This window comes from Ambystoma mexicanum, chromosome 14 (genome assembly GCF_040938575.1).
Source record: "Ambystoma mexicanum isolate Mex_15411 chromosome 14, UKY_AmexF1_1, whole genome shotgun sequence".
Taxonomy (NCBI): Eukaryota; Metazoa; Chordata; class Amphibia; order Caudata; family Ambystomatidae; genus Ambystoma; species Ambystoma mexicanum.
In genome coordinates, this window is record NC_090940.1 from 39,644,736 (window position 1) to 39,659,786 (window position 15,051).

A 15,051-nucleotide genomic window follows, 5' to 3' on the forward strand; every position below is an offset into this window, starting at 1 on the left:
CATCATTGAAGGAGGATACCTCTAACTCATAACCATCGAGCATTGTTCTTGCATCTTGGAATTGTTGTGCCGTAAGAAATCTTGCGGCATGGCATTGAATGGTGGGGATTCAAAATGTCCCGGAAATTTTATTTTTTGCAAGAAACAATGTCTTTGAATGAAATTGTTTTAGATGGTTGTGCCTTTTAGTGCACCTGCTCGCCGCAACCAGATAGGCAGCACTAGTGGTGGCATTGCCATTCTTATCAAAAATAGCCTGAAATTTAAGGCACATTTATTGGACAAGTCGGATACTTTTCTATTGGTGGAATTGTGTATCACAGGTTACACTTTATACTAATTTTTGCTGCTATCAATTTATTGGAACCCAAATGCTGAATCCCTAGAAACTACGATGAAGGCATTAAATTGGATATTGTCCAACGCTTCGCTGATTTATCCACGGCATGAAATCTTGATTGGTGGAGATCTCAATGCGTGTTTGGAATTAGACGAAAAAAATCAGTTACCTGCTATACACCCCATTAAGCAAGGATGTCTCGAAGGAGAGTGAAGCTTTGGTCTGAGTTCTTTGAAGCCTGGAAAATGTATCCAATCTCCCTTGCTTCCCATAGTCCATCTGTTTCCTGGCAGCGTGGCAACCTTCACTCACTAATTGACTGTGTTTTAGCATCGTCAGCGATGTCCGGTCTGCTTGAGCCGATTATAATCTCGAATGTGGGTTTGGGCGACCACTGTTTATTGGGCAACAGGCTACGTATCACGGCTAAAACCTACGAGTCTTCGACAGTCATGGGACTGGTGGAGATTGATAGGCATGCACTTGCTGTACGATGGCACCCTGGCACTTGCCGTAGACTTGTGTCTCTAGTCAATAGGGATTTGTTGGTTTGTACTGACAAACTGGCATCCTCTGTCTTTATGGAGAAGGTCTAACGACATTAATCTGTTGATGATTCGTGCTCACTTGGTGACCTTATCTAAGGCCTCCTCGTGCAAAAATATTCCCAAAGCTTTGCATACATTTTCGTCAGCGATATCTGCCCTGAAAAGTCTCAAAAATCGTGATCTTCGTGCTGCAAAACGATCACATGCAGGTGCTGTATTTGACATGTCGGCAAAAAAACTAATTTTGACCAAGTACAAGAAGAAAGTGAAGGAACTATGTCACAACCGTTACAATCTTGAGAATCAACGCATGATTGACCATCTATGCAAGCACAATGTAAGGGAATTGTGGGCCATTTTAAGAAATCCCTACTGTATGTCAGACAACCGCATGGTGGCTACAATAGCTGGCTCTACCTGGCACACTTTCTTTGGAATGAAATATGAACTGCCCCTTCGCCACTGTGAACAGGAGTTTGACAAACCGCTGATGCAGATTCCAGTTAATTGCCACTGGGAGCTTAAAGATGTTATTTGGGCAATTTCACAACTGAATTTTCTAGAGCTGCAGGACCCGATGGGTTGCCACTTTGTGTGTTCAAGGATGACCCGCATTTTTAGGCAAAGTATTTGCTCACTCGATACCAACTGATATTTAAAACAGGACTAATACCTCCATCTTGGTTGATGGCGATAATTCTACCAATCCATGAAAAGGGCCCTTTGGATAATCCCGTAAACTTCAGGCCCATTGCCCTAATTGATAAAGCGGCAACACTTTTTGCTAGTCTTATTTTGAGCGAATTGGAAGCCTTTATTTCCTCAGCTGATATGTTATCTAAAGCCCAGGTGGGATTTCGCAAGGCGATGGGTACCCAGCTAAATGCCTCCATTCTTGCACATCTCTTAACGTCTTCATGTACTCAGTCCAACGGCCCAATTTATATGGCATCTTTGGACCTATCATCTGTGTTTGATAGTGTTCTCCGCACTTGTCTTTAGCGGAAAATGCTGTCTTACGGAATCCCCTCCCATTTGGTAACGATAATTGCATTGCTGCATCAAAATACCTCTTATAGGGTTCGCATTAACTCTGAGGGTTTACTATCTGACAGCATTCCAACCAGAATTAGTGAAGCAGGGATGCAATTTGGTCGTTGTCTTATTTAACCTGTACTTGGCAGATATTGAGAAAATATGGGACGCAAACATCATCTTTCTGGTTATTTTGGGCCAGTTGCGCCTGAATTGGTTGGCGTTCGCCGATGATGTCATTCTTTTTGATAGAGTACCCTTTGGGTTACTGAATAAATTTAACCTTTTTCAACAGTATTGTCATCTGAATAACCTGACGATCAACTCTGCTAAGTCGAACATCATAGTTTTTATGGCTAAGATAAAACCTCAAGTCTTTATAATGTTGACTCAAAACAGATTAACATCATGAGTGAGTTCACATATTTGGGTTATCAGATATCTAACAGCAACTCTGTTGGTAAATGGCAAGTAATTCTAGACGCCAAATTAATGCAACTGTCTGCACAGATGAGATTTATCTGTCTTCGCCACTGCAAGTTCTCCATCATCCCCCTGATACACGTCTATTAAATGAAGGTCGAGCCTATTCTATTGTACAGTTTGGATGTTTGTTGAACATGGGCCCAACCTTGAATAAACTTGAGGGCAAAATTTGGAAAAGGGTATTGTCTACCGGGGTTCCTTCCAAATCCCATTCTGATATATGAATTAGGCTTATACGCACTAGCTGACAAGTATGAGTGGCACATGCTTAACACCTATATGAAAATGTTGTCTCCACCTCCCAACCCTCTGTATGAGGATTTCATCTGATGACCCTTCGGCCTCTACCTCTGCTTATCAAAAGCGCATGAACCAGGTGTTAATTTCCTTGAACTTGACAAAGCAAGGCCTAATTGACACCCCTGGGTTGACAAAGAAACAGTTCTTTATGAACACGTGGGTGCATATTTCTGAATTAATTGCAGGTTACATGTCATTTACCACCTATGCCAAATTCAGACATGCACACACTACGCATGCGTTACCTTTTGTGCTTCCCTGATCAGAATGCCAGGATGATCTATATGAGATTTCGCCTTTACTTAATCCACTCGGGCACTCGTATCAGGAAATGGTTTGGAAAACGAGTGTCTGGGATTGGAGAGTCTTGCAGGTTCTGTGTGAACTTGAATGAACTAGAATCTTTGGAGCACCTATTTATGTATTGTGCGCACTTTGAAACACAAAGACTAATCTGTGTAGGTACTTTCTTGGGAGTTAACTCAGGCTGTGAACGCCAAATGGTTTGGTTGCGATGTATGTGGGGACATATCAATTAAATCATTTTGGCGACGTTGAGACTTGTTGAGTATAATTGAGGCAGCTTTGAATGAACGAAATGGTGGATTGCAAATGGAAAGTGAAGAAGTATAATCTTAGTGTCGTAATACCTTTTATATTTGAGACCATTAGGGCTAGACCTGTGATGAATAGGTATATCAAATTTCCTTTTTTAACACTAGAATGTTGGGAAAATATTCTCATACTTTATGTAAAAGTGGAAGTTGTTTAGGTTTGTGAAATATGTGAACATTTTTAAACTTGGTGAGGGGGTTTTTATGCTTGAGATGAAATAATGAAACTATCTATTTTTGAAACTATATTGGTTTTAAGATATGGAATATTGTTATTTGTTATAAATGTATATTTGCAGTTTTATTCCGTGAAGTTTTTGTGAAGGTGTAATTGATTTTACTACCAAAAACAAAAAAAACAAAAAATGCTCTGAATACCATTTTGCTCCTCCTTCAAAGTAGTTTAAATGCCTCCGAACCTGATGGTGTGAAGTACTGTAGTATATTTTTGTGTGATATTGATTGCCTCCTTTTAGTGAATGTTTACTAACTGACTGTATAATAAATGAAGAAGTGTTTTACCAAGAAACCTTAAGTATAAGAGTCTATTTGAATACTTGTGATTATATACCTCTGTGTAACACCCTTACAGCTCACAATACCTCTTGATATGAGCCTGGCTGCTCAGCTCGCTACCAAAATCTGTGTGGTACAGACTTAAACCAAAGGTTGGTTTTGCTTACACCTGTAGTCTTAGTTGTGTGTAGTTGTCCCAGAGGGTACTGCATGCAAACTTAGCCTAACACAAGCTATATCTTGGTATACTTGTATTTCAATCACTTTATTTTTTACAATTCATAGTGTTGCAGTGTTTCTTTGGACCATATGTATGCTTCAATTTCATTGTACCAAGCTACAGCCCTCTCTCCCTCCTAAGATGAGCCTGGCTTCTCTGTCCATGCTACCAAAACATTCTCGGGTGGTCCAGCCTTATACACAGAGTCTAGCTTATGTACTGCCTCAGCTATGTTTTTTATTGGCTAGTACTTTCGAAAAACTGTCCTAACAGTTACTTCTTTCCACTGAGCCTTCTTTTGGTCTCCCCTCTCTGCTCAGAGCATCGATCCAGACCTGAAGCAGGACTGTGGCCAGTTGGTGGGAAGGGTAAACGTCTTCAAAACAGCATTCAGCGAGAACGAAGACGATGAGAGGTAACGTGGAATACTGGCATATGGTTATGTTAGCTGGGCCCAGAGTTCCTTACACTTTGCCAGTGAGGGGCAAGATCCCTCAACCAGTTCAATATGCACGAATGCTAGCCTAATGACAGGCTTGTTTTTCTTGTTTTCTAGTACCACACTGCGCTTCAATACATGTACCATGGTTCTGTATTTAACACTGTATTGCCTGTACTTGAAACTTTGATTCCCCTGCCTAGGTTCATGAAGCTACAGACTAAAATAGCTAAACTTAGCTGGGGTGGCAAGCTGGCTGTCCAGAATCAAGGAGGTCACACTTTTAGTGCTGAAAACCATGCGTAGATGCTTGTAACAGAGGTTGGTTTACACAAGTAAGGCATGGTTCAGGGCAAGGCCTTGTAGGGAAAATTCCCAACTGGCTTGTTTATTTTTGTGTACCGTTGAACTGTCCTTGTCACGGCCTTGAAACACAGTACGTTGCCCTAGAGTTCAATAGGCTGTAGTATGAATGTTACCGGGCAATTTGTAATGACTGTGTAGATTGCTTTGCCAGCAATTACTAGTTGTCAGTTGTGTTGCTCGGGGGGGGGGGGTAGCACTGTGTGTAGCATTATGTCAGTGAATTAGTGGTTGCAGGTATGATGACTGAATTGGGGTCATCGTGGGACTCTGCATTCATAGATGGCGTGAGCAAAGTGAGTTGAGAAAGAAATCTAGCTTAAAGCAAATGACGAAGTCAATTGCTCTTTAATTGACAAAAATACATTTCCATGCAATATTCCTATTACCTTATGATGCATTATACATAGAGAATTTTCATGAAGCTTTTTGGACGGGGCAGTGGCATTGCTTCAGTGTGGTGTTTGCTGGAGTAATGTTATGTTGATTTATACCGCGCACCACTACCACCGAAGGGCATTCTCCAGGTGCTGATGGATTCTTACTCTTCTCTCCACAGTAGTCCGGCTGTTGCACTGGTGCGGAAGTTGATCGCTGTGTTGGAATCGATTGAGCGGCTTTCCCTACATTTGTTTGATACACCTGGGTCCACCTACAACCTGCAGGTAATCCGTCCCCCAATACGCATCTTAGATACTCTGGTATATCTAGAAATGGCAATTAAACCTTTCCTAATTCCCATATGCTTTGACATGATCTCTTCTAAAACTTGCAATTATCCTGTGTCCCCTACATATTCCCTCAGGTATTCCGGGGTCCACATACGCCACTAGGCAGACCTTGTTCCCATGCTTTGCGGTCCCCCAGGTTGCACCCATATCTGCAGGAAATCCTGGACCCATTCTGCAATGCCTCAACATTTATCACCTGCAGTTGGTATCGTGTTTATTTTCAGGCCGCATTTTTTTCAAAGTAATTTCCGACGTCAAAGTACTTGGAGAAAGTCAGTTGGCAAATTAACATTGAACTCTGTAGGTAATTCTCCCTACATCCCGAGGTACTCCAGCATTAATCACCTGTAGGTTTTCCTTGCCCCCACCCTACATTCTACAGTATTCAAGCTTATGTCCCTGCAGGTAATCTAGTCCCCCCACACCTTACTCCAACATCCATCTCTAGCCCGTGATTCTCTTTACAGTATATTTGGCTTTGGATTGACTGGTGTGATCAATCGGGTGCTCATGCTTTCTACCCTTGGTTACTCAGTACTGTGTGGCCTGTGCATGCTCATCTGCTGTCAGTTGACGGGCTACTTCCAATTTATTATTTGTTTTCAGATCCTAACGCGCAGGCTGAGGTTTCGTTTGGAACGAGCTCCAGGAGAGACAGCACTTATCGATCGAACAGGCCGGATGTTGAAGATGGAGCCGTTGGCAACTGTGGAATCCTTAGAACAGTATCTTCTTAAGATGGTGAGAGTAGAACTATCCCTTAGGATGGTGTGTGTGTGTGTGGATATTGTGAGGGGGAACCATCTATTTGGAGAGTTGCTATCTCTGTAGTGATAGCTTTGTGTAAATAGTACTGTTAGGGAGAATTCTCAGAAATGTGTTAATTCCCTTCTATCTTAGAGACCACCCAGCTCTTTTGCTGGACTTTAGGACTTTTTATCTCATGTAATTTTAATGTGATTTCATTTCTTTTGTTTTTTTAAGACTTATCTGCTTGGTATTGGGTAACCTACTGTTAGGGAGAATTGTCAGTTTAGTGCCAAGTTCATCCCACCTTAGAGACCCCAGCTCTTTTGCTGAACTTTGGGACTGTGTACTTTTAATTCTATGTGTTTTCTGGGTTTCGGTTTGACTTTGGAGTCTGACAAACTCCATAGACATCCTCTCTACATTGTGACACACAGCACCTTCAGTGTAGTGGCACAGGGAAGTCTTAGATTTCCCAAAGGTTTAAATACCTTCTCTTGGTGTAACTACTGTTTCCAAGAGCAGTGTAGTGAAATTGACTTTACTTAGATTTTGTAACTTTCTAGACCCAGCGCCCACTATCTTACCATAGGGTGCTGGAGAATCCCCTTTGACTAGTTTCTCATGTAACATTTTTATGTTACCCTTTGTTCAATTAATGGCTGGTGGCAGTGGTTTACCTTTTACTACCATTGTGTGTTTTTACTTAGGGCTGCTGTCGTAGCCACGATAAAAGGCACCATTGGGTGCCCATTTCGTGAAAATGGCCCCGGTCGTCTTTTTTTGCCATTTCTTGTTGAAAAGGTCCTTCTTGAGATTTACTCTTCACGCCAAACCAGGTTTGGTCCCTTTGTTCGTTTTGTCTTTGGCAGGATTCACTGGTGAAGGCCCGCCTCTGGCTCCAGCATGTCTGGCAGGGCAGGAAGCGAGGGAGGTGCCCAAAACTCCCTGTGCTTAGTCTCCTTGGTTAAAGAAATGCACCCAAAGGTAATTGGCTGGAGGGCAGCCACCCTGTTGTGTGATTGACAGCTAGGCTGCAAATGAATTGGAGAAACCTGCATAAAGGGTGAGTCTTTTTGCTTGAAAGGCAGAGTCGACCACTGGATGAAGGAATCTGAAGAAGAACTTGAAAGAGACACCTGCTGCAACTCCTGGACAATTGGTTTGCATGGTGATGCCCTGCTGCAGTGCTCAAGCTCCGAATTCGCCTTGACTAAAGAAGACTTGCAAAGGATGACTTCTCCCCTGGGGTTGGTGGGACCAATCGACCCCAAAACAAGCTCACCTGGAAATCCTCTCAGAGCTGGCTGTACTTCCACTGAAGCTGCAGGGACCGATGGCCAGGGAGAGGAACACAAGAATTGAGGGAGTGTCTTTAAGTCTGACCCAAGCTCCAAAAGATCTCCTAGACCCCCATGAAGCAGGACTGACCAAGCCATAGCCACCTCAACAGAGTGCTGGACCCCACATGCGAGTAAAGTTCATAGTGGTATCAGAACCACGGTGGTGCTATTTGCGAGTAGCGAGAAGCTGAAATCGTGACGTGCCACTGATCTGAAGTTTGCCCATTGCTACAGCCGGCCTTCAATTCGTAGTGCAGTAGTCCCCAGACGTCCTCCCTCTTGTCCCCGCGACTGAGGCCCAACAACAGGATCTGCAGACCTACACAGGAACAGAAGCCAGCTGGAACCAATTTCCTCTAATCAAAGGTACTGTAAAACTAAGGGGACTTGCCTCTTGTTGTGTAGCCTTGCTATTCCTCAGTTAAGACTTGCCTTGGTTGCTCTTGCAGATTTACTTGCAGCTTTGCCGTACAGTGGCCCTACAGTGATTTAATTTGTACACAAAAACTTTTCAAACATTGTGCAAGACCTTTTACCTACCTGCAAGAAGTGCTACAGCTCACCTAGACTTTTTCTCAACTAACATTGACTGTCCTGGCTCCCTGAAAGACGCTTCTCACCTCTGACTGTGTGTTAGGAAGAATTCTCAATGTGCTAATTCCTCCCATTTTAGAGCCCTCCAGCTCTTTTTCTAAACTTTGGGACTTTGAACTTTTTAATTCTGTTTGTTTTCTGTGTTTATTTCTTTGGTTATGTAGTCTAAACAACTCCATAGGCATCATCTTTTCATTTGTGTCACACAGCACCCTCAGTGTAGTGACACGGGAAACCTTTTCAGGCTGTGCCAAGGTTTAAATACCTTCTTTGGGATAAACTATTTCCCAGAGAAAGTAAAGTGAAATTGACTTTACTAGTCTTTTTAAATTCCTAGACCCAGCACACCCTATTTTACAATAGAGTGCTGGAGGGGTTACTTGATATCCCCGATGTCTAGAAACTCATGTAGCAGTCAAATGCTACCCTTTCTTCTCAAAATGGCTGGTGGCAGTGGTTTTATAACAAACTACCATGATTTTTCCTGACCGCGAACACCGGTAGCGTTAAATCGCGTGAGCCATGTTTTTCAAGATGGTATCTGAGACCCCTTTGTTTAAACAGGTCCCGGTCTTCTTTTTTCGTCATTTGTTTTTGGAAAGGTCCTTCTAGGCTTTCTCTGCGCACCAAACCAGGGTTGGCCCCTTTGTTGCTTCGCCTTTGGCGGGCTTCAGGACTGAAGACCGCCTCTGGCGCCAGAGTGTCTGGGGTGGGCAGGAAGTGAGGGAGGTGCCCGAAACTCCCTGTGCTTAGTCTCCTAGGAGACCCAAATTCACTCTGGTGTGATTGGCTGGCTGACTGTCCGGCAAGGACAGCCACCCTGCTGAGTGAGTGACAGCTAGGCTGGAATGATTGGACGAGAACTGAATAAAAGGCGAGTCTCTTGGCTTGGAAGGCAGAGTCGACCACTGGAACGAAAGAACCGAAGAAGAGCTGGAAGAGGACGGCTGCTGCAACTCCTGGACCGTTGGTTTGCCCGGTGAAGCCCTGCTGCAGGACCGAATCGCCAAGTTCACCTCGACAGAGAAGCTCCTACAAGGACTTCTTCCTTTGTGTTGGTGGGACCAATCAACTCAACACTAAGCCACCTGGATACCATTCTCGGAGCTGGTTGTATTTTCCTCTGAGTGCTGCAGGAAACTGAATAACCAGGGAGAGGGACACCCGTTTGTGTGCTTGACTAGAGCTACCGGAATTGAAGATTTCCCATTTGCCAGCTTTTTGACCAGTGCAGTGCAGGATTCCCTCGATGTCCACCCTCTTGTCCCCACAACTGATGCTCAGGAACAGCGAGATCTGCAGGAACTGCCAGTTCTTTTTCTTCATTGTAAGGTACTGTAAAAACCTGTCCGAGAGTACTTACCTCTCACTGCGAAAGTGCTTGAAACTTTTGCAACTTGCAGGCCTAATCAGCTTGTGACCCAACATATGATTATTTCTTTTACAAACTACTTCTGAGAACGTTGGCAAAGACTTTTCCGTTTAACTACCAGAACTTCTTTATCCTATACAAGACTTTAGCCCATTGACTTTGGCCTAACCTATTCCATTGAATCGACTCCTCTGGTGAACTCAAAACATTTACACTGTCTAAAATAATTGTGCTCTTTTTATTAACCTATGCCATTTTGCTCCTCCTTGAAAGTAGTTTAAATGCCCCAGAAACTGATAGTGTGAAGTACTGAAGTATATTTTTGTGTGATATTGATTGCCTCCTTCTAGTGAATGTTTTATAACTGACTGTGAAATAAATTAATAGTGTTTCTCCAAGAAACCTTGAGTGTAAGTGTCTATTTAAATACTTGTGATTGTAGACTGATGGTACCCCTTGGGCCACCTGGGTGTGTGAATGTTTGAAAAACCTTAGATGAATGGCTTAAGGGTTACAGAGTGAACTCCTTGGAAGGAATGAGGAATCTATTTTTGTTAGAATGTATTTTTGATGCCTGCTGTGCTTAGTCTCCTTGGTTACAGGAATGCACCCACAGGTGATTGGCTGGCTGGCTGGCTGTCATTCGAGGACAGCCACCTTGCTGTGTGAGTGACAGCTAGGCTGCTAATGATTGGGAGAAAAGAAACTTGCATAAAAGGCAAGGTCTTTTGCAAGGAAGGCAGTCGACCACTGGACGAAGGAACCGAAGAAGAAACTGGAAGAGAAGCTTGCTGCACCCTCCTGGACTGTTGGTTTGCCCCATGAAGCACTGCTGCAGTGCTGAAGCACCAAATTTCAAATCGACTGGAGAAGCCCAGAAAGGACGACTTCTTCCCTTGGGTTGGTTGGACGAACTGACCCCAAGACTAATTTGACTGGAATCCCTCTCCCTGCTGGCTCTACTTCTTTAATGCTGCTGGAACCGAGTGCCAGGGGACTGGAACATCAGAATTGAGTGCATAGTTTTTAAGCTGCACACAAGGTCCAGGAAGATCCTGAGGACTCCCTCGAAGCAGGATGACCCAAGCCCGAGCCACCGCAACAGAGTGCTGGACCCCAGAAGCAAGTAAAGTCCACAAGGTGTCCAAGAACCGCAGTGGCACTATTTGCAAGAAGCTGAAACCACCAGGTGCCGCTGATCTGAATTAGCACCCATTGTTGCAGCCAACCTTCAAATCGTAGTGCAGTAGTCCCCAGATGTCCTCCCTCTTGTCCCCACGACTGAGGCCCAGGAACAACAGCGTCTGGAGACTTGAATTGGCTGCCCTTTGCAGAGTTGCTTGCACCTTTGCCCTTCACAAATCCTCACAGCTTGTGGCCCAACAGTGATTTCTTTTACAACAAAACTCTCTAACATCATGCAAGACTTTTGCTTACCTTCAAGAAGTGCCTCAGCACCCCTAGACTTTGCTCAAGTGACATTGGCTGTTCTGGCTCCCTGAAAGACTCATCTTACCCTCTGACTTTGTGTTTTAACTATCCCTCCAAAAGTAATACATACCTTACTTGTATAGCTGGGAAAGGGTTAATCTGCTTTGCATTGGGGGTTCAAAAGTGCTTACTTGTTTTTGAGAAACTTATTAACCATTGTTTCCTTCCCTAACCTTTTCCTTTTTGCCACAACTTCAGTATTACAATTTAAGTGTGAAAAAGTGATATACTAATGTCCACAGTGTCCAGGCTATTGAAGTCATCTCAGGGTGTGGGAAGTGTGTATGACATCCGAAAAGCGGATCTACTTCACTCAAACTGAAGGAGTGAGTGTTGGATGTTAATTTAATTTTTGCGAATTGCTCCCTTCTAAAGAAGGCTTATTTTAAAACTGACTGTTAAATTAATACATATTTTTTATAAGAAACCTGGAGTATAAGTGTATTTGAATACCTGTCGCTGTGAATCTTTGTTACACCTCTACAGCTCATTTTGACCCCTTATTAGGGAGTATTCTCAGAAATGTGCTAATTTCCTTTACCTTAGAGCCCCACGCAACTTTTCTGGATTTTGGGGACTTGATTTCTTAACCTGGAGAGAGTGAGACCCTTTTTCCCACTCTCACATGTATTTTAATGTGATTTTGAACTCTGTTTCCTTTGGTTGTGGAGTCTGACAAACTCCATAGACCTCATCTTTTACATTGCGTCACACAACACCTTCAGTGCAGTGGCACGGGGAAGTCGTTCAGATTTTCCACAGGTTTAAATACCTCTTACGTCGTCGACGAAAACATTTGGTGGAATCGCCTTATTACAGGAGCCCAAACTAGATGGCTAATAGCAGCGACCAAACTTCTAACCATCGCCTTGGAGAAGGCCTCCCAAATCCAACAGGAATAGCATACAGAAATACCCATTTCAGCCAAAAGACGAGGACTATACCAGGACTATTCCTCTGCCTAAAGTCTTTTCTTTTGCAAAATCCTGTCTTTCTTGGTCTACGTCGAACGTTGAGAACGCATAGTAAAAACACTAAACACTCCTCTTCAAGACCAAAACGTCTTTGTAAAAATCTAAACAGATTAAATACAAATAATAATTAAAAGAAATACCTTTTCTTGGATAAACTACTGTTTCCAAGAGCAGTAAAGAGAAATTTACTTAACTTACATTTGTAGCTGTCTAGACCCAGCACACACTATCTTACAATAGGGTGCTGAAGGGGTTACTTAGTATCCACTGTCTTACTTCTCATGTAACATTTTTATGTTACCCTTTCCCCAAAAATTGGCTGGTGGCAGTGGTTTACTTTTAACTACCATGGTGTGCATTTACCACGGGCTTCGTTTGCAGCTGCAGTAAAGCACCAAGGGTACCATTTTTGTCAAAATAGCTCTGGTCTTCTTTTTTCACCATTTCTCCTTGGAAAGGTCCTTCTTGAGACTTGCTCTGCGCGCCAAACCAGGTTTGGTCCCTTTGTTAGTTTTCTTTGCAGGATCCGCCCCGTGCTTAGTCTCCAAGGAGGCCCAAATGCACTCTGTGGTGATTGGCAGGCTGACAGCTGGGCTGGAATGAATGGGAGAAACCTGCATAAAAGGAAGGATTTTGGCTTGGAAGGCAGTCGTCCACTGGATGAAGGAACTGAAGAGCTTGAAGAGGACGCCTGCTGCAACTCCTGAGCCGTTGGTTCGCGCGGTGAAGCCCTGCTGCTGTGCTGAAACTCCAAATTAGTACCGACCGAGAAGCCCCTGCAAGGACGACTTCTCCCTTTGAGTTGGTGGGACCTATCAACTCCAAAGTAAGCCACCTGGACATCCTCTTGGAGCTGGTTGAATTTTCAGAGTTGCTGCTGGAAACCGAAACGCCAGGGAGAGGAACACCAGATTGTGTGCGTTGCTTTTAAGCTGGCCAAGAGCTCCAGGAAGATCCTCCGAACTCAAAGGCAGCAGGACTGTCCAAGCCTGAGCCACTTCAACAGAGTGCTAGATCCAAGATGCAAGGAAAGTCCATCTCTACAACCAGAAACCGCGGTGTTGCTATTTGCTGTAGACGTGAGGAGCTGAAACAGCGAAGTGCCACTTGTTTGAAGATTGCCGGTTGCGGTCGGTGACCGTCCCATTGCAGTGCAGGAGTCCCCAGAAGTCCTCCCTCATGTGCCCACAACTGAGGCCCAGGAACACCAGGATCTGCAGAGCTGCACAGGAACAGAAGTCATCTGCTGCACTTTTCTTCAACCTAAAGGTACTGTACAGTCTAAGAGAACTTACCTCTTGTTGTGTAACCGCACTTGTCTTTGTTGGTGAGACTTCTTGTGGTTGCTCTGTAGAGTTGCTGACAGCTTCTTTACCTCACACGCCTAAACAGCTTGTGGCCCTACTTTGAATTTTCTTATTCTACAAAGACTTCAAAAAACATTGTGCAAGACCTTTACCTACCTCTTGAGACGTGCTTCAGCTTCACCTGGACTTTTGCTCAGTTGACTTGGGATTAGCCTTTCTCCCTGAATGACTCGTCTTCCCTCTGTGAATGTTTTGGTCTTCCTTACAGGAAAGGGTTAACTAACTTTGCATTTGGGGGATTACAAAAGTACTTGCCTGCTCTGAGAAATATTTCGGAGATCTCTTGTTGTATCATAATAACCTTTCGAAGGGATTGTGTCCTCCGACGTATTCCTTATCTTGATAGATCATCTCCAGCTTGCTGGCCTCGGAAAATGTTTTTCAGCAGAGGGAGCTGCGCGTCGATATCCCTCGTGCTGGTGTCCCTCGATAGCTTCCGTATCGGCGCTGGCGTCATAATGCGTATAAATAATTGCTCAGTTCCGTTTTTCTGTGCTTCGTGGGCCTCGGAATCGCGTTGTTCAGTTCGTTAGTCAGAAAATATATTCATCATTATTCCTCGAGAATACCAACTCTTACTCGGTGGCTTCCTCATACGAACCGACGACTCCACGGTCCGGCTTCAAAAAATGTCGAGACTGGAAAGAAAATGTTGTTGCCTGGGATCAGAGCACCAATGTTCGGAGTGCGAGGACTTCATGTCCATGACAGCGAAAGCCTTGAAGGAACGTAAGGGGAAGCTTGAGAGAGGTAAGACAGTTAAAACTCCTTCGAAAGTTTCCTCGGCAGAATCGAGACATTCGTCTCCTCGCCGACACAGGAAACATTCTCATTCTAGGTCTCGAAGCAGTTCCCACCAGTCTTCGAGATCCAAACATTCAAGTAAGAGACGTCGAAGATCCCCTTCCTCGTCTTCTGTTTCTCCGGAAAGAGTCACCTGCCCCACAAAACATAGCTCTCAGGCTGAGTGGGAGGGATTCCGTAAAAGGATGCTTAGCGTCTTCGAGAAAGCGGCCTCGACCCCCTCGAAGACAGCTGAGGGTAATACCCTGGGTGAAAGACCCGAAAAATCTAAACGCAGCGAGTTGTTGCACGCGGCAAAAGAAACTACTCGAGAGCGTCACGAACCCTCGAGCAAAGGCACTGTGCCATCGTCGAAGGTCCCTTCGACGCATAAATCTGCGTCATCGACGCCATTATCGAAGAGCTCATCGACGCATAGGTCGATCGAATCGACGCCGTCTTCGACGCCGAAAAAGAACAAACCCGCGGCCGTCACTACCTCAGCCAGTGGTCATACCCAGGGCCTCTAACATGACTTCGAGGTCATCGCCAACCTCGAGTAGGATCCTGATCCCCTCGAGTTCTTCGAGGCCTCTTCCAATCTTCTCAACGCCTTTTTCAGTGTTTTCGAAGCCTTTAAAGTCCGCGTCGACGACGTCTATGTTTTTCCAACCAATTATGACAAATTTAGCCCCTTCTGCTCTGGAAATGGGATTTAAGCCATTTCCAAGGTCTGATCATTTCAGACCTTTGTCTTCAATTTATGAGGAAGGGGAGGATTCGGATCA

General features: G+C 44.3%; 1 protein-coding gene across 7 annotated transcripts in view; it reads left to right on the top strand.

Annotated features, from left to right (window-relative positions):
* HECTD1 (HECT domain E3 ubiquitin protein ligase 1) overlaps positions 1 to 15,051 on the top strand; it is a 1,011,111-nt gene that overhangs the window by 475,985 nt on the left and 520,075 nt on the right. For all 7 annotated transcript variants that reach the window (XM_069638480.1, XM_069638479.1, XM_069638478.1 and 4 more), the window contains 3 exons: positions 4,380 to 4,474; positions 5,421 to 5,526; positions 6,199 to 6,333. In XM_069638480.1, the coding sequence (XP_069494581.1) occupies positions 4,380 to 4,474; positions 5,421 to 5,526; positions 6,199 to 6,333 (336 nt within the window). The remainder of the gene's footprint in view (positions 1 to 4,379; positions 4,475 to 5,420; positions 5,527 to 6,198; positions 6,334 to 15,051) is intronic.